This window comes from Dermochelys coriacea, chromosome 2 (assembly GCF_009764565.3).
Source record: "Dermochelys coriacea isolate rDerCor1 chromosome 2, rDerCor1.pri.v4, whole genome shotgun sequence".
Lineage (NCBI taxonomy): Eukaryota > Metazoa > Chordata > Testudines > Dermochelyidae > Dermochelys > Dermochelys coriacea.
In genome coordinates, this window is record NC_050069.1 from 10,738,798 (window position 1) to 10,766,269 (window position 27,472).

Genomic DNA, 27,472 nt, shown 5'->3' on the forward strand with positions numbered 1-27,472 from the left:
TCAGTTAAGTTTTTCTTGATAGGATTATTCTCAGTAAGTGCCCATTCTCAAGAAGCTGACCAAATGCGTCACTGAGGCTACTTAGAATCAAACACATTGAGATACAAGTACATAGCCAATATTCATAACTTCAAATACAAAAATGATGCACATACAGACAGCATAATCATAACCAGCAAATTACTATAGTCACCTTACTTTCTTAGGCACCTTACTTGACCTCCTTTGTACAGGATTGGTGCAACTATAGGACCTTGGTTGCAACAGTAATGTACACGATCACAGTTCACGTCAATAACATCACAGCCATGTTTAATGTCTCAGTGATATGTAAATAGTGAGGGAAGAATAAAATCAAGTAACTCAATGCTTTCTCAGCTCATGGGATGGAGGTATTGTGGGAGTAACTATACACTATCTTTTATATTGCAGACATTATAAGAAACGTTGTCAAGGTCGGATGCGGAAACATGTTGGTGATCTGTGTCTACAAGCTGGGATGTTACAAGATTCCTTGGTACATTATCATATGGCTGTGGAATTTCTGCGGTCTGTGAATGACTTTTTGTGGCTTGGAGGTAGGCTTAATTGATGCTGATAAAACACAAATACTTTAAGATTCTGGTATGAAGCAAATGATGGTAGCTTTTTGTAGCCTTCCTGCTGCAATATAAAAAGGCAGCAATTAAATGCTCTTAAAAGACACTTTAAAAAATCCAATAAAATGTGACTTGAAAATCAAGCCAAAATAATTAGGATGTGACTAAGAATGCAAGGAAAATACTGTTTGTTATAGAAAGAAGTGAGAATTTAGCATATTTGAAATATAAAATATGTGCTGCTGTAGCATAACTAAATTATGCATGACTCGTTTAATAGCTGTTTTTAAAAAGGTGATCTTAGACCTCAGGTGAATAGGTGTCGGGGAAAAATGTTTCAAATTGTGTCTGTGTATGAGGCATAGTAAAGATTGGATGAAAAAATGTATGCCCCTGTGGCTACCAAACCCACATATATTTAACTTGCATTGACCATACCTTCACCATACTTTCACCTCATGCAAATCAGTTTTGGCCCCTAGGCTTCACCTCTTTGAAGGCCTCTTTTTTTTGTTGTGGTGCTGTTGCCTTTCTCCTAGGTGCACAAGTGGTCATTGGACTCTTAGCTGCTGATTTTCATTCCTCCATAGAATCATAGAAGTGTAGGGACCTCAATCCATCATCTAGTCCAGTCGCCTGCTCTCAAGGCAGGACTATGTAATAACAAGACCATTCCTGACAGGTGTTTGTCTAACCTGTTCTTAGAAGCCTCCAATAATGGAGATTCCATAACCTCCCTAGGCAACTTGTTCCCGTGTTTAACTACCCTGACAGTTAGGAAGTTTTTCCTAATGTCCAACCTCCATTGCTGCAATTTAAGCCCATTTTTTTCTTGTCCTATCCTCAGAGGTTAACAAGAACAATTTTTCACCCTCCTCCTTGTAACAACCTTTTATGCACGTGAAAACTTTTATCATGTACTCCCTCAGTCTTCTCTTCTCCAGACTAAACAAATCCAATTTTTTCAATCTTCCCTCCTAGGTCATGCTTTCTAGATCTTTACATCATCCATGTAGGGCAATCACTAGCAGCTGCTGCTGCTCTGTTCTTTGCTTCTCCTTCAGCTCCTCTTAAGATATGTATACACTTTGACCTGGAGGTGTAAATTCTGGTGCAAGGCAATGTACCCATGCTAGATCTGATCAAGCGGTTGCGCTAAAAATAGCGTAGCTGCAATGGTACAAGTGGCAAAAGGGGCTAGCTACTTCAAGTATTTGGCTATCTAAGATTCTAGGTATGTACTTACAGTGGCTATCTGCTCACACTGCCGTACCTACAATCTATTTTTAGTGCACTAGCTTGATTGGAGCTAGCATGCGGTATATATCCTAAAGCTGGAATTTGCACCTCCAGCTAAGTGTAGACATACCCCACAGACACGTCTTTGGGTTATTTTACCTCATGGCTCCCCTCTTGCAAAAGATCTATCAGCTTCAGCCACTCTACTTCCTGTCTTTTTCCTTCCTCTCTTGAGAAAGGAATAATGGTGCTTAGAAGGTTCTGTTCTAGCACGGGAAGGAGCCAGATAAAATTTTTACTCCTGAAGTAAAATGGGTGCTGTGGTATACGTGCAGCCATACGCCTGTTACACTTGGTGCGTATCATTGACCGTGGCAAAGAGGAGCAGGGGTGGCCACCCCACCGCCCAGACAGGTGTGGCCCCTCGTTTATGACAGAGGTTGCTGAAAGCATCATGATGGAGAGATCCATGGGGCCAAAATTGAGAGAGTTGCATTGTAGCCCCTGTGCGTTGACTTTCAGCACTACTGTGGTCCCTCCATCGTGATGGAGGGGCTGCAGGGTCAAGCCTGGCTGGACACATAAGCAGTGGGGTTGATAGCACTGGTTCTCCTTGCTGCTGCTGTGGGGCTGGCTTTTGTACCAGGGCTCCCCTCTGGGGTCCTGCCTGGCTTTGCTCCATTTCCAGCAGCCCATGTTCCTTCTCAGGGATGGGGAATGAGATTGCACCTGGGCTGGACATGCTTGAAGGCAGACGGACGGAGTATGGTGTGACCTCGGTAGGCGCAGCGAGGATGGTTTTGCAGGGATTGACGATGCGTATCATGGAAAAAATTTCTGAGAGTGCCCCTGGCAGAGTGAGGTTGTTGAGGCTCTGTTTATAGGATTATAAATTATAATACTTCATGTCATGTAATGAATTGATTCTGTTAATTAAATATTTATTTATCTTTAATCTCCAGCTGCTCTTGAAGGTTTATGCTCAGCATCAGTTATCTATCACTACCCTGGTGGCACAGGAGGGAAAGCTGGGGCTCGTAGGGCACAAGGTACTTCTCTTCCTGCTGAGGCAGGCAACAGACACAGACCAGGTAAACGGGGCTTCTGTTCTGACTTTTTTCCCAGATGTTTAGTAATGGCAACCTATAATCTATAGTCTTTTTTACCCCATGTGTAATAAGAATTTCACACAAGGGTAAAAATGGTATTAAACTGAACTACATTTCTTTTTTGTTAGAAGATTTATTTTTTATTATAAAAATCCTATGGTTTTGTAGTGATATTAAGAAATAGAATTTGTTCAAAATTTCTCTGGTTGTGTGAAGACCAGGATTCTGCTTAAGATTTGGCAAAAATCATTCAGCACAGAAAAACACAGGCAATTTTCAGAAAATATATAAATGGTGTGAGAGGGATTTCTGTGTTGATAAGGATAAGAAGGGTATGTTCAATATCTAAAGGCTTTTGGTGTTCTTTATTCAAGGACTTGTTTGGAAGACCCTATCACTTTGTTAAAAACTTGGCATATATACTCTGCCAATAATGCATGTTACTTGTGTGAATTATAATACTCTAATATTGATTTGTAATTCATATCAACTTTAAACAAAGCCTATTTAGTAGGTCTTTTATTAAAATGTTGGTTGTAAAATTAAACAGTCAGGAAACTGACAACTTGCCATTGTAAGGCTTCAGTATGCTCTTTGTAAATATTTTAATTGTATAGCTTTTATGAAATGGGTTACCTTTCTTGGAGAGAGTGCCTGCTTTCTATTTAGAGTTTAAAAAAACAAAACAAAATCCCCATTCCCTTGTTCACATAAGAACGGCCATACTGGGTCAGACCAAAGGTCCATCAAGCCCAGTATCCTGTCCTCTGACAGTGGCTAATGGCAGGTGCCCCAAAGGGAATGAACTGACAGGTTTATCATCAAGTGATCCTTGCTCCGTTACCCAATCCCAGCTTCTGGCAAACAGAGGCTAGGGACACCATTCCTGCCCATCCTGTCTAATAGCTGGTCATAAATTCCTTTTTAAATTGTGATCAGAACTAATTCCATCTTGTAAAAAAAAAATAGCTTTACTTAATCGACATATCAAAAACCAGCAAACCTTTATTTTGCAGTTTCAAAGAATGAATTACAAATTATATGTATTGACATTTCAACTTTACAGTAAAAGAGCATGTTTCAAAAAATTACACCAGGTATTCGTCATTTAATTAAATAAAGTTTTGTCCAGCTGGTCCCATAACCTGTTAAAATGAGTCTTACAAGTTGGACAAGATGATATCTCACTCACCAAGCACACAGTTGTGGCTCTCGTCGCTTCTCAGCAAAGATTTAATAGCAGATGTTGCAGTGAGGTCTCGTTACTAAAACTTATTTTTACAAAACTATATTATAATTAAGTGATAGTTGTCAGAATAACTGAACAAAATACATTTAGTGATGTATTACTACTTCATTTGTTTTGTAATTTAATAATTTGCAGTGTCTTCCAGTCACTTCTGCAAGTTGTATATTTAATATACTGTTAAATATAAAACTTCTTAAATTTCTTGTTTTAAAGCTTTTCGATAAGCTACTCTCTGCATCAAGTAAAAAAGTTATTCATAGAGACAACTAGTATTTTAATTCAGTCTGTTCTCTTCACTCCATACCTTTCAGGAACACACATCTTAATCTAGAGCGGTTATTTTACAGTCCACAAGATATCATTCACTAGCTCCAGTTATTATCACTATCATTTTGGGGCCTAAATAGTTGGATTCTAATCTTTGTCGGAACAGGTATTAAATCCTGATCCCAAACCATCTCTCCAAAAATATATATAAAGGTCTGATTACAACACAATCTTTGTACCCATTTTTGTATCTACCTCCTGTAAGGTTTTCTGACTGTTTGTGCAACTCCTTTCTGTCTGAAGTATCTTACTTTTTCAGTTGCATTTCTATTTGATTTCTTGCATTTTTAAAGGTGACTAGTAAAATAGCCTTATAGAATTAGATATAGAAAATTAATTCCAGTTTTCTTGTAGCTTTTAGATCTCTAGTTTACCTGTCTGGTCTAGAGACTGAGAATCAGTTTAAGGAAGTACAAGCTATTGGATAAAGAACACCAATAATTTGGGGCTATTAAGCCCTCACTTCACATTTCAGTTACCTTCTCCAAGGTTGAGAGCAACAGGATGCTGTATCTATAAAAAATATATATTATAGTCACTTCTCTCAAATGCAGTCTCCTTTTACCATATATTTGACATAAATGGTTTGAGTTGTTGGGTAGGCCTTACACAAAACATCTCATATTAGAATCTCATGGAGTACTTGAGAGGGAGGGAGCATTTCTTTCTGCTACCCAACCTTGACTGAAGTCTACCACCAACATGCATTCACAGTTTCTGAAGAGCCATGCTCTGTGATGTTAGAGTCCATTAAAAAAATCTCAGAAAAATGGGGTAATCTTTATAAAGAAAGTCGGAAGACATGAAAATAGTATAAGGGTCCTAATGGTGGTAGTTGTGTGTTAAATACTCTACAGTTATTTAAAAGTGTGTTCCTACAAGAGCATTACATCTGTTAAATTAATAGCCCAATTAGGAAGATATCATGCTGGCAGAGTAAAACAGGATTATTTATATTCAAGCACTTACAAGGAGACTGTTTTATGGAAGCTTGCTAACCAAAAAAAAAAAAAGGGCGGGGGGAGAGACTAAAAATTAAGATCTACTAGGATTTGTCTCTAAAATATCAATAATTCAAGAAAAATATTAATTGCTTTTGGTTTGGTCTTAGAACTAATAACTTTTTTCTGAATTTTTTTAAAAAAAGAACATTTAATATAGGTACAGGATATGGTAAATATGTTGTAATGAAACAACAATTGATGTGCTGTGACTTCATTCAAGTTTTAAACAGGAATGTCTGCTGGATTTTAATAATTTTCCTGTAATTCTGCTCATGATTGATGATAGTTGTAAAATATATTGCAATAGCTTAGTTTATGTTGGCTATATTTTTAAGGCTGAAAAAAATCATTTTTTTTCCCCTCCTTCTAGGGGCACAAGAAGTTCTCATTGACCCAGGTACTTTGTCTTTTTGCTTGTTTTCTGACAGTAAGCTTTTTGTTTGTTTGTTTTTGTTTTTGTTGTTACTTGTTTTGCATCTGTGTGGATGATTACAGCTAAATTTTCAAAATTGGTTCTGACTTTGTGCCTCAGTTTTTGGTATCAGTTTGATAAAGCGTGGGCCTGATTTGACTCTTTGTTTTGTGGATGCTCAGCACTTCTGAAAATCAGGCCCAAGATATATCAAGTCACTTATCCAAAACTTGATAGGCATTTTTAAAAATTTGAACCTGTGACTTTGTCATGATCATATTAATTTTGGAGAATACTGTCTAAATAAAATCAGCATGGTTAGAAATCTGGCTTAACTTTCTCTTTCCATTTACTTACAAAAACTCCTTGATTTTTCCCTCCCCCCCGTTACATTTTTAGTAATGCTGTGAGGTAATAGTTTTAATGCTGTTTTCTAGAGCAGTAATGTTGACTTTACTCTGTTCTCGATACAGTGTCTTCCTAGCATTCTTAGTCCTGTGGGTTTTTATTTTTGTTTCAATAATTACTTTGCTCAAACTCTGAAGCAGCATTCGGTTTACCACCAAAAGGCTGTTGATGACAAAAGAGGATTTACAAATTGTAGCTTGTTTATTAAACCAAAATTATGTGATTTGGGATTCATTTATTTAGTCTATTTGCAAGGTGACACTTGAGACATCTGAGTATCAGACAATAAAAACCAAATAGAATCCATTAAGACATAGTGTCCAGGTGAGTACTGTATTTATCAAAGCATCTGGCACTATGACAAACCCAATGCTGTGGTGCAAGCCACCCAACCCATTTCAGTGGGATCTATTCCCATTTAGCAATATGAATAGAAGAACAAAAAATGAACAGGTACAAGAGTGGGTATGTGGCAAATATGGTTCAGAATAGGCCAATTGAAGAAATGAGACTTGCAGCATACCCTAAAGGCAGCTTGTTGCATAAGCACTAATGAAAAATACTTCTACCCTGGTGCTCTGTAGCAGGAGTGGTTGCACATTTTGCAACAAAAAAGTTCACTTGCTTCTTTTAAATATATGTTGTTATAATTTCCCTTGCCCCCAGTTAATGTAACATGAAACACCTTACCAATGTATATCAGTTTTTTCTGGGAACAATTGTTTTAAAATGAAGATATCTAAAATAAGCTGAAAAAGGACTGTTTTATATAGAAATGACAGTTGGAATGTTCCTTTGTTTTAAAACTAGTACAGATTATCAAGACTGTCTGTAACTTTCTTAAAAATGAACACATGATACAGTGAAACTGCTAAATGGGTCACCTTAAATTGAAACGACCATTTCTAATAGTTTCAGTCACTGTTTAGTTTTATTTTTAAGTGAAGATCACTCTTCTCTATTTTCTTGGCAGCTGCTCATAGCTCAGTTGCTTAGAATTAAATGAAGAATTGTCCAGTAGTTTTCATATGAACAGTATTGTATTTGTTCCCATATGTTAGCGGTGTTCTGTAGATGTCTAAACAATATTCACTTTTTGGTTTAGGGATTCTTCAGTAGCTTTTATTATTAAATAAGCTATCTCACAAAGGCAATTGATGTAAGAATGACAGGTTTCAGAGTAGCAGCCGTGTTAGTCTGTATTCGCAAAAAGAAAAGGAGTACTTGTGGCACCTTAGAGACTAACAAATTTATTAGAGCATAAGCTTTCGTGCATCCGATGAAGTGAGCTGTAGCTCACGAAAGCTTATGCTCTAATAAATTTGTTAGTCTCTAAGGTGCCACAAGTACTCCTTTTCTTTTTGATGTAAGAATGTAAGATTCCGATTTTCTCTTCCAATTCTGCAGTTGGAGGGGAGCCTGTGCCCAGGGATTAAGCTTGGAGGCATAAAAGGGGAGAGTGCCAACTCTGCTTTTTTTCCTCATGGCTTGTGGAAGCCGGGTTGTTTGCAGTAACTTAAGCTGTAGAACTTCTTATGGAGGATCCTACATGTTCAATTCCACCTCAGTTACTCTGTTTTGTGAAAGTGTAAATTTGACTGGAATGAAGGAAAGCAGTGTGTGATCTCTTTTGAGAGAAGAAGATAAAAATGGCTATACTGGATAAGAACAAAGGTCCATCTAGTCCCGTTCCAACAGTGGTCAATGCCAGGTGGTTCAGAGGGAATGAGCAGAACAGGAAATCATCAAGTGATCCATCCCCTGTCGCCCATTCTCAGTTTCTGGCAAACAGAGGCTAGGGACACCATCTCTGCCCATCCTGGCTAATAGCTTTTGATAGACCAGTCCTCCATGAATTACCTCGTTCTTGTTTGAACTCTGTTAGACTTGGCCTTCATAACATCTTCTGGCAAAGAGTTCCACAGGTTGACTGTGCATTGTGTGAAGAAATACTTCCTTTTCTTTGTTTTAAACTCGCTTCCTGTTAATTTCATTTGGTGACCCCTAGTTCGTGTGTTATGAGGAGGAGTAAATAACACTTCCTTACTTACTTTCTCCACATCAGTCATAATTTTATAGACCTCTATCATATCCCCCCCTCTTAGTCTCTTTTCCAAGCTGAAAAGTCCCAGTCTTATTGATCTCTCCTCATATGGAAGTTGTTTCATACGCCTAATTATTTTTGTTTCCCTTTTCTGTACTTAAACCGAATAAAGGCAGATAGAATCTCCTTATATCTTCTTGAAATGAATGACTTTGCCAGATGACTAGGTAAAGTGGGTGCATTGTCAGGAACATAAGATATGCTGCAATGGATCAGACCAATTGTTTGTCTTGTATCCTGTCGCTTCTAGTGATCAATGCTTTATTTATGATTTAGAGGAAAGCAAAAATTCTCTATAATGCATCTAAATAGTTATATGTAGTGTTTACCCTTGAAGAACAAGATTTTATTATTCTTTCTTTATATACATATATAAAAATAGAGACAGAGAGGCAAGATAAAATTATTACTTAAAACTCTAGCCCTTTAAAAATCTATCTAATTTTAGATTACTGGAAGAAAATGTGATATGTTTCTTACAGTTCTGATGATTTATTTCTTAATCTTGAAGTAGGACATATAATCCCATCAAGATTGCCTTCTGTGTCTCAGGTTTTTTTGAAAGTGAGCTCCTGAATCTCCTTCAATTCATTAACTTGAAGAAATTTCAGAGATCCTACAGATTCAGCCATTCTGTTATAAACACTACGGTATTCTGGTGATATTTTTGTGGCGGTTCATTCTTTATATTCCTAATCCTTTTCTGTTTTGATATCTCTATTGGCTTTAAGGCTTTACTCTCTTCATAACTTCATTCATAACCATCTGTGGCTGCATCTAGTAAAAGGGCTTTTTTTATTTCGGGTAATTTGGAATCTATATTTCCTTATTTTCTGATCAAAGCAGTCTTTTATTCAGAACATTATTCTCGGCTCATTCTTTAACAGCACAAATTAAACCATTGAATACAAATTGTAGAATCACAGTTATAACACAAGGAGAGAGGAATCTGACCAAATAACTGAAGACGGAGCAGAGCTTTTTAAAAAAAGTATTATTTTTGTGCTTCCCCGTGTGGTTTCTTTTAAATTTCGTGTCAGTTCAGGCTAGCCTGTCAGTGACTTGAAATCTACTGCTCACTTTTTTTCTCAGTTACTACCATAAAAGTCTGGATAAAGACTGTTTTAGCTTTAACAGCTCTATTTTTACAATATTGATTTTTCCCAAGTATATAGAATCACAGAAATATAGGAACCTTAATAGGTCATCTCGTCCAGTCCCCTGTATTGATGCAGGACTAAGTATTATCTTGTAGACCATTTCTGACCATAGCTATTATCTTCTAGACCATAGCTGTTTGTCTAACCTGTTCTTAAAAACCTCCAGTGACAGATTCTACAGGTAATTTGTTCCTCTGCTTAACTACGTGACAGTTAATTTTTTCCTACTATGTAACCTAAATCTCCCTTGCTGAAATTTAAGCCCATTGCTTCTTGTCCTAGCCTCAGAAGTTAAGAAAAACAATTTTTCTTCCTTCTTGTAACAACTTTTTACAAACTTGATAACTGTTAGGTCCCCTCTGTCTTCTCTTTTCCCGACTAAACAAACCCAAATTTTCAATCTTTCCGCATAGATCATGTTTTCTAGACCTTTAATCATTTTTGTTGCTCCCCTCTGGACTTTCTCCAATTTGTCCACATTTTTCTTAAAGTGTGGTGCCTAGAACTAGACACTGTACTCCAGTTGAGACCTTATCAGTGCGGAGTAGAGTGGAAGAATTACTTCTTGTGTCTTGCTTACAACACTCCTGCTAATGCATCCCAGAATATTTGCTTTTTTGCAACAGTACTGTATTTAGTTTGTGATCCACTATAAACCCTCATCCTTTTCTGTGCAGTACTCCTTCCTAGGCAGTCATTTCTCATTTTGTATTTACTTGATTGACAGTTGATTATTCTTTCCTAGGTTGTAATACTTTTGCATTTGTACTTATTGAATTTCATCCTCTAAAGCTCTTGCAACCTCTCACAGCTTGGTACCGTCTGAAAACTTTATAAATATACTCTGTATATCCTTATCCAAATCATTCATGAAGGTTTTGAACAGAAACAGACCCAGGATAGATCCTTGTGGGATCCCATTTGATATGCGCTTCCAGCTTGATTTTGAGCCATTAATGACTACTCTTTGAGTATGGTTTTCCAGCCAACTGTGCACCCACCCTATAGTAGGTTCGTCTAGGCTATACTTCTCTAGTTTGTGTATCAAAAGCCTTACTTAAGTTGAGATATGGCATCTATTGCTCCTTATCTCTACTGGAAATAACTCGCCTAATGCATCCCAAGACTGCATTAGCTTTTTTTCAAGGCAATATCACATTGGCGGCTTGTAGTCATCCTGTGAGCAACCAATACTCCAAGGTCCTTCTCCTCCTGATACCTGATATCACCACTGTCTGATACTAAGATTCAAAAATTTAAGACATCTACTAGCTGGAGGACTAAACCAGTTAGTCAGAGGTAGATATTGTGGGCCTCCACCAGTGATGTCCCTGGTGAGAAGCCCATTCCCCCACCTCTGGTTGTTGGCAAGGGATAGGGTGCTAGGAATTCTATTAATGGTGCCCTTGGGTTTTATTTATTGGAAGGGAGGAAGGAGTCTTTTCTTACACTCCAGGACCTTGAGACTATTCTCCATGTTGTTAGTGCTGCAGCGTGTTGCTGGTGCTGCAGAATTGTTAGTTTTGTTGTTCTTGAAGCCTCCAGTGTTAGCTGCACTGTCAGAGAGGGCAGCATGTTGATTCAGCAAACGTCAATATTATTTGTAAAGAAAGTCCACAGGCTCATTTGGTGGTAAAGATGCTTGGCCAAGTTTATTGTCAACAAAGCACAGTACTAGTGCCCTGTCCAACTGGTCACAGGGTTACTAACAGAGGTTTGCCCATGACAGGGTAAAGGCTCAGTCGGCATAACAGGATGCTGTCCCCTTGGCTGATACAAAGGTGCCCCCTTTATACATTGATATGAACAAGTTAAGTGTTAACTAACAAAATCAGGAGTGTACCACCTTTATACCTTGTACCGTCTAGTTAGAACAAAACATCCTCATCCATTATCCTGTCATCACATTCTTATCTTATGAGAGGTCAGTGTTTTCCTGTACAATCTCTTGGGGAATTTGTTTACACAGTTGCTTGAGAACTGTAGCTGTTTCTGTACCATTCTCTCTGGTAAGGAACGTGCTTACTTAGTTAGCTAATACCTCGTGTGTTGTTATACTGCCTAGGCCTACTCTGGTTCATACTCTTAGTTATGTCTAGGGCTCCAGCAAGACTGACTTACACTCTACTCCTCCATCTTTTTGAGATTTGCAAAAATGGGGAGAGGAAGAAAAAGGTTTATCTTCTCATCTCTCTTCCAGCATCTATTCTGGGGAGGATCTGCTCTTTGAATAACTTTGGTATCTATTTTCTGGTAGCTTTCCTCAGTAGTGTTATGAAACCAACATGGTCCAAGGCTGCCTTGCTTTTTTTGTCCACCGGTATCTGAAGTGTGTTTAGTGAAAATGACCAGTCATCTTAATTTTATTCTGCTGCCGTGTGGGAAAGCTTTTAGCAGCAGAGAAATATTGGAACTGTCTGCCTACAGATTCAGAAAGATGAAACTGTATCACTTATCTTTCAAATGTGAGTGAAATTTAATCTTTGCAACAGTAAGATAATTCTGCTAAAATTGATAGTTTAGGTCTTCTCCGCTCACTAGAGAAAACATCTTTCTCTCACCTAATGAGTAGATTTTTCAAACATTGATCATCTATATCAAAATAATTCTCTCATGAAACATCCCTTCAGTATAATTTTGCACAATATTTTGATATTTTATTGGTAGAATAAGTTGGAGTATAGGCCTGTAAATATTAATATCTTATCAAAATGAATCGTACTCTAAAAACTTGATGTACAATATTAAATAATTCATCAGTTCTTACATCTTTATCTACGATTGCATATCCCATTAGTAACCAGTGGACAAAGTAATCATTAGTCCTATCATTATTTGTAATGGATGGTTTTTCTGTCAGCTCAAATTTTGATTTCCATCTTTGGTCAAGTATGCAATAATATCCAGAGTGAAACGTATATAGATCCAGTATTGACTCTTATGGTGAAGGAGTTGTTACATGGAGGTCAGTAATTCATAAATGAAACATACATAATGTGTAGCAATAAAATTATTGTTTTACCTGGGAATGAAATACCAACATTATATTAGATTTTCAGAATTCTGAACAACTTATTAAAAACATAACACGATTTGTTTGATGTTCAGGATGGTTTCACATTGAGACTATATACTGGATTTTGTGTGAGGGTCTGTTCCCCATTTCAGCTTGTTAACATTTTCTTCTGGTTTTAGGCTGTTACATAAACACAGTAATTGGAATATTTGACTTGAAAAATACTCGAATGTTTTATATTATGTCAACAAAAATATCTGTTTTCTAAACTGACAATTGTGAAGGCATCCTGTTAAAAAGGACTTTACAGAAATTGTCGTTTCAGCTTTTAGATTTTCAAAATAGTAAATCTGTACCGCTTCTTATCACTGACTTCTGTATAAAATGACATTTCTAATTGACTTTGAGCTGTAAAACATTTATAAAACTCTCCAGAGCTATAGGTTCCTATTTGATAAATACATATAGTATCATATACTAGTATCATGTTGCATGAAAAAACCAAAATGTTATAAATACGTGCTAAATGGATTTGTACAGTAAAATTCTGTTGTACTTAAAGATATAACTTCTAAAATACAAACTTTGAAAATTGCTCAATATTCCAGTTATAATGATGATAGTTTCATTATTAAGGTCCATAGTTTACTCTAAATAATAGCAGGTTTCAGAGTAGCAGCCGTGTTGGTCTCTATTCGCAAAAAGAAAAGGAGTACTTGTGGCACCTTAGAGACTAACAAATTTATTAGAGCATAAGCTTTCGTGAGCTACAGCTCACTTCAGAATGCATCTGATGAAGTGAGCTGTAGCTCACGAAAGCTTATGCTTTAATAAATTTGCTAGTCTCTAAGGTGCCGCAAGTACTCGTTTACTTTTTTCTAAATAATAGGAAGAGCTTCTTTGAATTCTTAGCAAGGACAATGGTTATTGTTTGGAGGCTCCCGCAATACAAATAATACTAACAAAGGACCCAGTCAGGTTTTGGGCCCTATTGTGCTAGACTCTTAAACCCATGGGATATATGGTCCCTTTCCTTGAAGAGCTTGCAACTTAAAAAGACGAAACACAAATGGACAAGGATAAACATATAAGCAAAGGAATTAGGGTGGTAATTAGGGTGGTATGGGCACAATATCTCATTGCTTACATTTCCCCTTCTTTGACACAATCCCTTTATTTTAATTTTTTATTTTGGGAAAGAGATGAAGTGAAGGGGCAGAACAGGCGTTAGTCATTAAACAGGCTTGGAGGGGGGACCAGAGAGTTGGAGGGGGCTGGTTGCAATATGTGCTTGGTTAGGGAGTCCTCAGGATGTGAGCTTGCTTCCTGTATCCTTGGTATGACAGGCTCAGATTTGATGTCCTTTAGGACGTGCTGCGAGGCTTATTTGTTTTCCTTTGGTTTTCTGAGGTTGGGTATATGAAAGAGAGAAGTTCATTTTAAAGGATTTTCAAGTATTTTGATAGTGATTATGACCGGTAGATTTTATGAAACTTATGTAAAATTGTTCTGCACTAAACTTTTAAAAATATAAAATTTTAAAAGAAAACATAAGTCATATAAATGGAAAGCTTCTCAAAGTTAAATTGTATCATTTTGAATGGGCTATGGTTATTTAATTCTTGAAGTAAAATCCTTTTTTTAAACAAAGTCTGAACATCCAGGTAGGTATAGGAGACTATAAATTCATATATTGAATCTTCTTTCATAACCAAATAGCTATATCTCCTGTTTGCATTTTTTATGAGTGAATTATTTTTTTAGTTCATTTTAGTAAGGCATAATTATTCTCCAGTCATCTGTCACTCAGCCTGGATATGGCTTCTTTATTTATTCATTATGTACACTTCACTGAAACCTATTTTGTATTTTAGCATATTAGATATGTTTAATTTTAACTAGCTTCCTGATCATTCCTTACTCTGTTCTACTGTAGGTGCCCTTACTTCAAATGGTATAAATGCAGATACCAGTGCTGAAATAGGACGTGCCAAGAACTGTCTTGGCCCTGAAGACATCATAGATAAATATAAAGAGGCCATTTCTTACTACAGCAAGGTAACCTTATGTGCATTATGAAAAATTACCATACATGCATCAATTTCAGTGTACTGTCAATGCATTTTTAGTTGATGTTAACGATCACCTGTCTTAAAGTACATATAAATGTTGGCACATTCTTTTCATTTGTGTAAGTGTACAATAATGTTGTAAGAAACATGAGTAACTTATAACAGTACAGCACAATGAGGGAATACAGAGTCTGCTTTCTGATAGGGGATCTAGCCATTTCAGAATTCTGGTTAAGCCTTCACACTATACGGGACCAACCTCAAACTATGGGCATGGCTACATTAGAAACTTCAAAGCGCTGCTGCAGGAGCACTTTGAAGTGCAAGTGTGATCGTGCATGAGTGCTGGGAGAGAGCTGGTAATCTACCTCCATGAGGGGATTAACTCAGAGCGCTGGGAGCCTGTCCACACTAGCGCTTTGAAGTGCTCAGACTTGCTGTGCTCAAAAGGGTGATTTTTCACACCCCTTAGCCAGCAAGTTAGAGCGCTATAAATTGCAAGTGTAGACAAGCCCTATGGTGCTCTGTTGAGTTGTACTATGTACTGTACCACTTGTGCCTTTAGACTATAAGGTCTGTAGATTACTTAGTATATATTTTTAGAGGGGTGTATATGAACGTAAAGTGCTATTATTAATGCTAGTTATTTTGGGGAAGTTTTCTGTTAATTGGTGGACACAGTTATACTTTTGAATATTCATGCATATAGTTCTGTCATTGACATTGTCGAGGTTTCTTTCCCGCTCTGAACTCTAGTGTACAGATGTGGGGACCTGCATGGAAAACCCCCCTAAACTTATTTTTACCAGCTTAGGTTAAAACTTCCCCAAGGTACAAACTATTTTACCTTTTGTCCCTGGACCTTTATTGCTGCCACCACCAAGTGTCTAACAAATATAACAGGGAAAGAGCCCACTTGGAAACGTTTTCCTCCCCCCCCCCAAGCCCTACACCCCCTTTCCTGGGGAAGGCTTGATTAAAAAATCCTCACCAATTTGCATAGGTGAACACAGACCCAAACCCTTTGATCTTAATAACAATGAAAAAGCAATTGGGTTCTTAAAAGAAGAATTGTAATTGAAGGAAAAGTAAAAGAATCACCTCTGTAAAATCACGATGGTAAATACCTTACAGGGTAATCAGATTCAAAACACAGAGAATCCCTGTAGGCTAAACCTTGTTACAAAAAGATGCAAAAACAGGAATATACATTCCATTCGGCACAGCTTATTTTATCAACCATTTAAACAAAATAGAATCTAACGCATATCTAACTAGATTGCTTACTGACTTTTTACAGGAGTTCTGACCTGCATTCTTGCTCTGGTCCTGGCAGAAACAACACAGACACAGAGAGAACCCTTTTGTTCCCCCTCCTCCCGCTCCAGCTTTGAAAGTATCTTGTCTCCTTATTGGTCATTGTGGTCAGGTGCCAGTGAGGTTGTCTTAGCTTTTTAACCCTTTACAGGTGAAAGGGTTTTTCCTCTGGCCAGGAGGGATTTAAAGGTGTTTACTCTTCCCTTTTATATTTATGACAGACATGTTACTGTGTAAGCTGACTAACATACTATGTGTATGCTGGAGCAATCTCTGAGAGGTGTCTTGAGTTTATTGAAAGGTTTGTAAGTAATGGTACCTTTCCTGGAATCAAATATTTAGAACATTAGTCTCAGGAGCATGTGAAGGAGGAGGCGGGGAAAACCTGAAGAAATAGGAAAAGCAAATATTCTTTTGATTGGTCCTTAAATGGAGACTAAAAGGAACTTTAAAATCCATCAGCCATACTGGACTCTCTTTCCAGATTTCTGTGTCTAGGCTGCGTCCTCTGAGCATATGGTAAGATAACTGTAAAATTCTGTTTAGACAAAAAACCTTTGTATTATAAATTCCCTTTTGTATCAGAGTAACTGGGTATCCTCAGCTGTACAACAGATACATTTCATTGTATTACATAACAGTGCCTAGCTGTATTTTAACATTTTGTTCAGTTCTGTCACCCCTTCCTTAAAGCTTCAAAACATTTATTTTGCAGTGTTCTAAAACTGAGTTTTAAAAAGTATGGGTTTTAATGTCATGTTAGCAATGAAAGAAGAATCTCCAAACTAAGAAAACTGTTATATACAGGTAGTTAAAAGTACACCGAGAATGAAGCTGACTTTAGCAGTTCTTTAAGGATGAATTGTTATTCATTAGCGTGCATCATAGGTTGCTAATCAAACAATGTAATCATTAGTGTTCAGAGGTAATTGTATGGATTTTGGTGAAGTGAAAAGAATGAAATGTGAGTTGATGAGTTGAATGCGCAGAAACATTTTTCAAGCGTAACCAAGAGAGGCATATTAAGGCATTTCAGTTATTTTTGTTTCCTCTTTTAAAGTATAAAAATGCTGGTGTGATTGAGCTGGAAGCCTGTGTGAAGGCAGTGAGAGTCCTGGCAATTCAGAAAAGAAGCATGGAAGCTTCAGAGTTTCTTCAGAATGCAGTTTATATCAACCTTCGTCAGGTGAGTGTGTAAACTGTTGTGTGTGTTTTTTTTTTTTTTTTTTTTTTTTTTTTAAATTAAACTGAGAATGAAAAAATCATTAAGGGGTGAAAAATTCTTGAATTTAGGAACCTTGTTTTGCTATTCTGTCATAAAACAAATGCTTTACACCTCTTTAGTGCCTTACATCCCATGATTTCAAAACATGTTAGGAACACTAACAACTCCATCTAAAATGTGGAGGCTTGGTGTATGAGATTGAAGACTATTAGTGATACTCTTCAAGTGAAGAATAAATGTCTTAGGGATGCCCAGGTGTCCAAGGTCTTATTGGAAAGCTATGCTAGAGCAAATTGGCCACATTATCAGTTGTATCATACCTATTATTCCTCAGCTGCGTCTATTATGTGAGGTATGGACATTCTATGTACAATACAGTATATTTTATTATTTAAAAAAAAAATCAAACCATTGAAAACCAGACATAAGGCCCAGTATAAAAATATATCACATTACATGAATAAGTAAGTCTTTTTCATATGGTGAGGGTCTTACAGTAATCCTCAATTGGACGAATTGTCAGCTCAGACAATGTGATCCTTGAAAGAGAAATCATTCTATGAATATGTCCTGGAACTTGTGGAATACTTCATGCTTGGCACTTCCAGCCTGCAGTTTATGTGTAGAAAACGCATCCTTAATAGGTTGGTACAATGGCAATGATCACTTCATTCAACTGTCGCTTGCAGAAGGGATGCAGAGTCCTTCTCTGCAGGACAGCTGACTAGGTGAATCTCTATTACTGTACTAGTGGAGGAAGTATGTTCAGAAGTCAAAGCATGGACTCATTTTTGCTTGTCAAGTGGGCAGAGGCCAATTTGTTGTCAGAATGCTCTACATTCTGAGTCCTCTCAACTATCAAACAAGTGGCTGAATGGAAAAAGTTCTTCTGGAGAGTGATTCCCAGATTGTATGCCCTGAAGACAAAGGACTGTCTTCCTCTGTGTTTAGAAAATTTATAACAAAGATCTAAAAGTATGTACTGGAGTAAAGGTTTCTATTAGCAGAGCTCTTTAATCTAGCAAGGAAAGCATAAAAAGATCCAGTGACTGAAAGTTGAAACTAGAAATGTAGACTAAAATAAGGCAATTTTTTTAAACAGTGAGGTTTAAACAGAAGTTTGCACCACTTGCCATGGTAAGTTCTATCTCCATCACTTGAAGTCTTTTTAAATAAAAATGGATGTCTTACTTTAAGATATGCTCTAGTTCAATGAGAAGTTGTGGCATAAATCACTAGGTGAAATTCTTTGGCTTTTTGTTATATAAATCTTTTGCATTTTTTCACAAAGCTAGGAGCATCAATCTTGATTTCCTAGCCAAATTCTAATTTGGGCAACTACATTCTCTCTAGCTAAAATTCCCCTTTTATTTCAACCAGATCAGGGTATTTTCATTGTCATTAACTTCTTAGGGTTCCTTTGAAATGACAAAATGCTACGTGAAAATTTCACGTATAGTCTATTGAATTCTAAAGTGCAACTTACAATGTCATGTTTTAATACAAGTACTATGTCGGAGCTAGGTATTAGTTTCATCCATAGGTCTCAAAGCTTTACAAAGGAGATAAGTATCATTATCTCCATTTTACAGATGGGGAAACTGAGGCACAGAGGGGCAAATGACTTGCAGAGCCAGGAATAAAACCCATGTCTCCTGAGTCCCAGTCCAGTGATCTAAACTATAGGCAACATAAAGTGCAGATAATATAAAAACTAGAAAATGCAAGTCTGTAAAGTCTTGGTACAAAATTCAGAAAACTGGCATTAGAGCAGATGTAGAAACCTGCTAACGGGGTCAGGACCAGAGATTATTTGCTTGTTTGCTTACAATATGCATGACCATTGGGGTCTGTAATGCTGGCTCCTTCATTGTCTTTGATATGTTTTCTAGGTATTTTTCCGTTACAATTTTAACATTTTAGCATAGTAAAAAGTATTCTCTTTTTTTACTCCTTTTTTACATTTCAGCTTTCTGAAGAAGAAAAAATCCAGCGTTACAGCATTCTCTCTGAATTGTATGAACGTATTGGATTTCACCGAAAGTCTGCGTTCTTCAAGCGTGTAGCAGCAATGCAATGTGTAGCACCCAGCATATCAGAGCCGGGTTGGCGGGCCTGCTACAAACTGCTTTTGGAGACACTTCCTGGTTACAGTCTGTCTCTGGATCCGAAGGACTTCAGCAAAGGTAAGTTTCTGTGGCTCAGACTGCTGGTTTTTGTATTACTGTAACTAAGTTGCATCGAAAACAACTCCTGCACCCACTTCAATCTGATGCCAGCAATTCTAGAAAGAAGCATCTTTATCTTTCCTAAGACTGCTGCTGTTTGTTCAATAAATACGAAATTCTGATCATATCTAGGAATGTCAGTAGCCTGTCAAACTATTCTTAAATCTCTTAAATAAAATGTATTAGAAATGAGGAATTAGCTGAAGAAATCTTGGAGTCACTTGCAAAATTATTTGCAAACTCATGGATGACAGGAGAGGTCCTGGAAGACTGGAGAAGGGCTAATGTAATCTTTAAAAAGAGGAAAAAGGAGGAGCCAGGGAATAATAGACCAGTCAGCCTGTTCTTGATACCTGGGAAGCTACTAGAGCAATGTATAAAACATTCAGTTTGCAAATACCTGGAGGATGAAGGCGTGATTACTAGCAATCAGAATGGATTTACTGAGAACAAATGCCAAACCACCTTGATTTCCTTTTTTAACAAGGTAACTGGTTTAGTGTATGGGTGAATGCAGTGGACATAATAATACACCAGGATTTTAGCAAGACTTTTGACAATCCCACATGACATTCTCATAAGTAAGGTTTCAGAGTAGCAGCCGTGTTGTTCTGTATTCGCAAAAAGAAAAGGAGTACTTGTGGCACCTTAGAGACTAACAAATTTATTTGAGCATAAGCTTTCGTGAGCTACAGCTCACTTCATCGGATGCATTTGGTGGAAAATACAGTGGGGAGATTTATATACATAGAGAACATGAAAAAATGGGTGTTACCATACACACTGTAACGAGAGTAATGTAACACCCATTTTTAACACCTTTTATTAATGACCTGGATGTAGGCCTAGAGAGCATACTGATCAAATTTGCAGATGACACAAAGCTAGGGAGGGTTTCAGACACTGTAGGATAAAGCTAAAATTCAAAGTGATCTTGATAAATTAGAGCACTTGGCTATGTACAAGAAAATTGAATTCAACAAAGACAAATGTCAGGTGCTACGCTTTGGGAAGAAAAACAAAAGCACAAATACAGAACTAGGGAAAACTAGTTTGGCAAATAGCACTGCTGAGAAGGATCTGTGAGCGGTGGTGGGTCACAACTTCAACACGAGTCAACAATGAGATACTGTTGCAAGAAAAGCAAATGCAATTTTGGGTTGCATTAACAGAGGCATAGCGCGCAAGTCATGGGAGAAGATAATACCGCTCTATTCTGTGCTGGTTAGGCCTCAGCTAGGGTCCTGTGTCTAATTTTGTTCACTGATGTATAGAAAGGATGTAGAGAAACTAGAAAGGCTCCAGAGGAGAGTGACAAAGATGATCAAAGGCTGAAGAACTGGGTATATTTAGTTTGGAAAAGACGCGATTGAGTGGGACATGATAGTAGTCTTCAAATACTTGAAAGGCTGCCATCAAAAAGATGGAGAAAAATTGTTCTGTCTTGCCACAGAGGTCAGAACAAGAGACAATGGGTTCAAACTACATCATAACAGATTTAGATTAAATCTCAGATTATTTTATTTCTGAAATGTCCAAAAAAAACCAAGTAAAAATATTGAATGTATGATCTAAATTTAGATGAGTAACACAAAAAGTGAGGGACATACTTCATACTTATTTTATGAGTGCGTATAATTATGGTGGTTTCTATCCTGGAAATGAACCATTGTGAATATTTCATGTGATGTTGATTCATTTAATTAAAGAATCGTAAAACTGGAAGGGATCTCCAGAGGTCATCTAGTCCTGTCACCTGCACTCGTGGCAGGACTAAGTATTATCTAGACCATTCCTGACAGGTGTTTGTCTAACCTGCTCTTAAAAATCTCCAATGAGGGAGATTCCACAACCTCCCTAGGCAGTTTATTCCAGTGCTTAACCACCCTGACAGTTAGGAAGTTTTTCCTAGTGTCCAACCTAAACCCCCCTTGCTGAAATTTAAGCCCATTGCTTCTTGTCCTAGCCTCAGAAGTTAAGAAAAACAATTTTTCTTCCTCCTTCTTGTAACAACCTTTTACAAACTTGATAACTGTTATGTCCCTTCTGTCTTCTCTTTTCCTGACTAAACAAACCCATTTTTTTCAGTCTTCCCTTATAGGTCATGTTTTCTAGATGTTTAAACATTTTTGTCACTCTTCTCTGGACTCTCTCCAATTTGTCCACATCCTTCCTGAAATGTGGTGCCCAAAACTGAACACAATACTCCAGTTGAGACCTAATCAGCACGGAATAGAGCAGAAGAATTACTTCTCGTGTCTTGCTTACAACACTCCTGCTAATGCATCCCAGAAGGATGTTCACGCTTTTTTGCAACAGTGTTGCACTGTCAACTCATATTTAGCTTGTGGTCCACTATGACTCCCAGATTCCTTTCCACAGTACTCCTTCCTAGGCAGTCATTTCCCATTTTGTATGTGTGCAACTGTTTGTTCCTTCCTAAGTGAAATACTTTGCATTTGTCCTTATTGAATTTCATCCTATTTACTTCAGGCCATTTCTCCAGTTTGTTCAGATAATTTTGAATTTTAATCCTATCCTCCAAAGCACTTGCAACCCCTTCCAGCTTGGTATTATCTGCAAACTTTATAAGTGTACTCTCTATGCATTATGTAAACCATTGATGAAGATATTGAACAGAACCAGACCCAGAACTGATCTCTGCTGGACCCTACTCATTAAGCCGTTTCAGCTTGACTGTGAACCACCGATAACTACTCTCTGGGAAGGGTTTTCCAACCAGTTTTGCATCCACCTTATAGTAGCTCCCTCTAGGTTGCAGTTCCCTAGTTAGTTTGAGAAGGTCATGCGAGACCGTATCAAAAGCTTTACTAAAGTCAAAATATACCACATCTATTGCTTTCCCCCCAATCCACAAGGCTTCTTGCCCTGTCAAAGAAAGCTATCAGTTTGGTTTGACACACTTTGTTATTGACAAATCTTTGCTGATTGTTACTTATCATCTTATTATTTTCTAGGTGTTTGCAAATTGATTGCTTAAATATTTGCTCCGTTATTTTTCCAGGTACAGAAGTTAAACTGACTGGTCTGTGATTCCCTGGGTTGTCCTTATTTCCCTTTTTATAGATTGGCAGTATATTTGCCCTTTTCCAGTCTTCTGGAATCTATCACATCTTCCACGACTTTTCAAAGATAATTGCTAATGGCTCCTTGGTCAGCTCCTTGAGAATGGAATGTGGATTTTATGATTTAAGAGACTGTTCATAGTTGTAGGGTCACATTTGGCACTCTTATCTTGCAATGGTGCATACATATATGAAGCTGATGTGCTGGATGTGACTGCTATTATACCAGTTTTCAGCTTCATCATCTCAGATACTGAGTTTATAGCTGCCATAAAAATTAAAACACTGTTTCCAAGCACAGTTGTCATTATGCAGCTATAATTTTATAGTTTATCTTAAAAATATTTTTTTACCGGTGTAAGTTTTACATTAGCCTGGTCCATTTAGCACAATATCCTGTCTTCCGACACCGGCCAATGCCAGTTGATTCAGACAGAAATGAACAGAACAGGCGATCAAGTGATCCATCCCCTGTTGTCCACTGCCAGCTTCTGGCAATCAGAGGTTAGGAATGCTCAGAGCATGGTGTTGCATCCCTGCCCATCCTGGCCAATGGCTGTTGATGGACCTATCCTCCATTAACTTATCAAGTTCTTTTTTTGAACGCTGTTTATAGTTTTGGCCTTCACAACAGCCGCTGGCAAAGATGTCCACAGATTGACTGTGCATTGGGTGAAGTACTTCCTTTTGTTTGGTTTTTTTTTTAAACCTGCTGTCTATTAATTTAATTGGGTGACCCCCTAGTACGTGTGTTATGTGAAAGGAGTAAATAACGTTTCCTCATTCACTTTCTCCACACCAGTCAAGATTTTCTAGACCTCTATCATATCCCTTGGGCCTAGATCCTTCTGTTCAGTGATGTATAGGTCTGACCGATTTCTGATGAGGATGTTAGTTGCCTTAAAGCATCAAAGTGCTTCATATGCTCTGTATTTACTCTGAGAGCAAGAAAGGAGAGGTAGAACAAACATCAGGCATTTAGCAGCCATGTCGTCCCCCCCCGGTCTGACCTTTTCCAGGGATCCAGGAGTGTGCACAGATTGGCTTTGGCCACGATTACCACGAGGGGCAAGAAGCAAGAAAAATCTTTGCAGAAATTACTAGTTTTGGTTCAAAGCTCTAAAAAGTCTAAGGTTGCAAGGAAGGATTTGAGACCACTGAATCCTAAAATCAGAGATTCCTTGTTGGTGATGGCCTTTGTAAGTGGAACCAATCCACGGGTGAGATGTTCTTTGGATCAATGCACTCCCAGGCCGGCAGAAGAACTAGGGAACAAAAAAGACTATTATCGGAGCCAAGACTAAGACATTCTGGGAACTTTTTGCATCTGATATCAAAGATGGTATGTGCCCTCATCTTTTCTCAAAGATGTAATTATCTTCAATATCAAAACCTCCTTCAGGATCATCATCAACAGAGAAGGGCAAACTTTATACCCTGTAGCAGAGGTAAACTAACCTGAGCATTGTCATCTTCTGGACCACACATGAAACCTCATATTTGGCATGAGCTTCCGGAATTGTAGACCATTTCCTATCTTGCCTTTCCTAACTCCATTTGGAGATATCCTATACAGTACTATTTTTCAGCTAGCAAGCTATAACCTTGGATTGGTGAGTTTTAGAGAGATGCAGCAGATGTGCCATATAGTTTAAAACCCTTCCTCCTCCCAATCCCCTCTTCCTTCTTTTCTGGGATCTGTCTTTTATGAGACCTTGCTGAAATCAGAGGTGGTCTCCCTTCTACAAGCAGGTATAAGGAAGTACCAAACGGTTTCAGAAGAAAATAGTTTTACTCAAGGTACTATCTAATTGAGAAAAAAGTTGGAGATCTTTAACACATATTGGAGCTCAGGAAACGAAATTCATTCAGAAGAAAAGTTTCAGTTTCACATGTTCTCTCTCTGATAATCCCCTCCCTTTCCACATAGGACTGGTTTGCAGCTCTAAATTTAAAGGATACTTTTATTTCCACATCTCCATCAGACCAGTCCATTGTAAATGTCTGTCTCTTATACTAGGAGACTGTGACCCAGGGACCCCTTAATGCCACAGCAAGACAGAGCTCGATTCCAGGCTCTTACTGAAGAGGGTAAACTGGTGCCCAGAACTGCATTTCTATCAGCAATTGAAGCAATAGACACATCTAAGTGGATGTCAGTGGCCATTGTGATGTAGCCATGACTTGCAGCACATGCTTTGGGATTACCCAGGAAAGTCCAAAACACCATGGAGGACTTGCCCTTTGATGAAGCCCACTGCGTCCTTAAAAGACAGATGAATCCTAACTTATTTGTAAAGGATTTCAGGGCCAACCTTGGCTCCCTGGGAAAATGTACTTCTGCCCGAAAAAGGAAGTATTGCAGCCAGCCTTCCAAATGTAGACTGGCAACTCAACAGTTTATCACAAGTGGTCTGCATGTGGCCTTCGTAAGAAGAGTACAGAAGTCTTGTTTCCCTGCACCTCCCATATTTACATCAAGAAGATATTTTTGACAGGAGTTTGAGAGCTACAACTATTTGATACCACAACTATCTGATCTGCATGTATCCTTTGGGGGGGTCATTTAGTACACTATTCCCACAACTGGAGTGTTGACATAATGGGCAAGTGGGTATTAGATATGATCCAATCCAGCTAAGAGATTGAGTTTCCCTCCTCCAAAATTCTCATTCCTGTCCTTCTTCAGGGATCATTCTCTTGAGGGGATTATCAGGCAGGAATCCCTCCTCCAGCAAGGAGTAGTAGAGCAGTGGGTATTTCTTAAACACCAAGGAAAAGGCTGTTACTCTGTGTGCTTCCTAGTCCTGCAAAAGAAGGGAGGGTGGAAACCTATCCTCAATCTCTGCAATCTCAACTGCTTTATTCGCAAACTGAAATTTCGCATGGTCACTCTGGCATCAATAATCCCATCCCTGGAAAAAGACATTTGGTTTACAGCTGTTGATATGAAGGACACTTACTTTCACTTGGATATTCACCGCTCCCACAGACATTTTCTCAGATTCATAGTGTTTCCTGACTATTTCCAATACAGGGTGCTCCCATTCAGCTTTGTCACTGCCCCCAGGGTCTTTACCAGGGTCTTTCTGGTAATAGCAGCTCATTGCAGATGCAACGGTTTCACCATCTTCCTCATCTCAATGATTTGGCTTCTCATTGCCAGGATGTGTCAAGAAGCCTATGAATTGACCTGAATAATGCTTCAACTACTTTCTTCCCTAAATGTCAATATGGAACTTGGGAAAGTTTTATTCTCACTCTGATGCAAACTGTAGACTTCTTAGGGACCACCCTAGATTCAGTCACAGAGAGAGCTTATCTATCAAGGAACCGGCTTCTGATTTGTGAGCTAACTGACAGATCAGGTTATGCACAACTCCCAAACTCCAGTCAGAACTTGTCTTTTTCCCCTCCTGAGGCATATGGCTTCATGCGCTTACATTACCCTGTGTGCCAGACTCCACCTACGTTGCCTTTATGCATGATGCCAATGTATTCACCAACCAAACATGGCATGAATACCTTCCAGAGTAACGTTTTCTCTAATGTGGTGGAAAGATTCCTATCGGGTATATGTGGGCATCCCCTTCCCACCCTCCTTGCCAGACAAGATGATCATTACAGACTCATCTTTTATGCTGTGGAACCCACATGGACAGCCATATGGCTCAGGGCACTTGGACTCCCTGAGAGGCCAGGTTTCACATACACTTTTTGGAACTTCAGGCAGAAGCTTGCTTGGTTTTTCTGCAATTTATTCAATCCAGCCATGTCCTTGTAATATCAAACAATGTGACAGCCTTCTTTTACATTAACTAACTAACAAGGAGGCTGGAGGTCCATCCTCTGTGTGTAGAAGCGATTGCCATTAGGAGTTTGTGCATCAAGAATCGTATCACCTGGTCAACAGGTCACTTTCAGGCAGTGTTGGTAGCACCCTCAGTGGGCATTTCACCATTGATCATGAGTGGAAATTGTGCAATTCAGTAATGAATAACATCTTTGGTCAATGGGGGATTCCCCAATTGGAACCTGTTTACCTCCCAAATGTACAAGAAATGCTACATATACTGTTTCCCCAAGACCTCTATGACTATACTCTCAGGATGATGTTCTCCTTCTCCCCTGGAGAGAGCAGCTGAGCTGTGCCTTTCCTTCCTTCCTTACGTCTCCTATTTCAGGTCTTTTGGAAAATTTGTTAGGACAAGGCATGTCATTCTTATTGCCCTCAGTTAGCCCAGACAGTTTTGGTTCCTGAATCTCCTACAAATGTCAACTTGTTTTCTGATAAGCATCCAGTCCTTTCTTGATTTCTTGAAGGGCAGGATCAACCATCCAAACCCTGAGGCACTTCATCTCATGTTTTGGTATTTGATGGGCATCAACACTGGAACATTCCTGCTCTAAAGCTCTATAAACAGTCTTTATTAGCAAAAAAATAATGCTATTCAGCCGAGTGGAAGCATTTTTCCATTTGTGCACAGCAGAAGCACATCTCCTGAGTCAGCAGATAGTCCCTTTATTTTGGACAGTCATCTTTCTCTCAGAATTTCTGGCCTTTCCCTCAGTTCTGTGCAAGTCTACCTGGCAGCAATCATGTGCTATCCACCATCAGATGGTTATTCAATTTTCACTCATGCATTGGCTAATGGATATTTGAAGGACTTATCAGAATTTTCCCATGACTAAGGAAACCTGCTTCTCACTGGGACTTAAAACTTGTACTTTCATCGCTCATTAAGCCTCCCTTTGAACCATAGTTATACGTTCCATGTCTCATTTTTCACTTAGTGGCATTTCTTGTGGGCCATCACCTCAGCCAGGAGAGTAGGTGAGCTGGTACCCCCGATGACAGATCTGGAATACTCTATGTTCCGTAAGGACAGAGTCTTTCTATGACTACATCTGAACGTC

General features: G+C 38.3%; 1 protein-coding gene across 5 annotated transcripts in view; it reads left to right on the plus strand.

The window, feature by feature from the left end:
• Positions 1-27,472, plus strand: part of TRAPPC9 (trafficking protein particle complex subunit 9) — an 874,505-nt gene that overhangs the window by 28,062 nt on the left and 818,971 nt on the right. For all 5 annotated transcript variants that reach the window (XM_043507302.1, XM_043507301.1, XM_038389963.2 and 2 more), the window contains exons 3-8: positions 433-578; positions 2,801-2,929; positions 5,898-5,924; positions 14,564-14,685; positions 17,077-17,202; positions 19,211-19,427. In XM_043507302.1, coding sequence (XP_043363237.1) covers positions 433-578; positions 2,801-2,929; positions 5,898-5,924; positions 14,564-14,685; positions 17,077-17,202; positions 19,211-19,427 — 767 coding nt within the window. The remainder of the gene's footprint in view (positions 1-432; positions 579-2,800; positions 2,930-5,897; positions 5,925-14,563; positions 14,686-17,076; positions 17,203-19,210; positions 19,428-27,472) is intronic.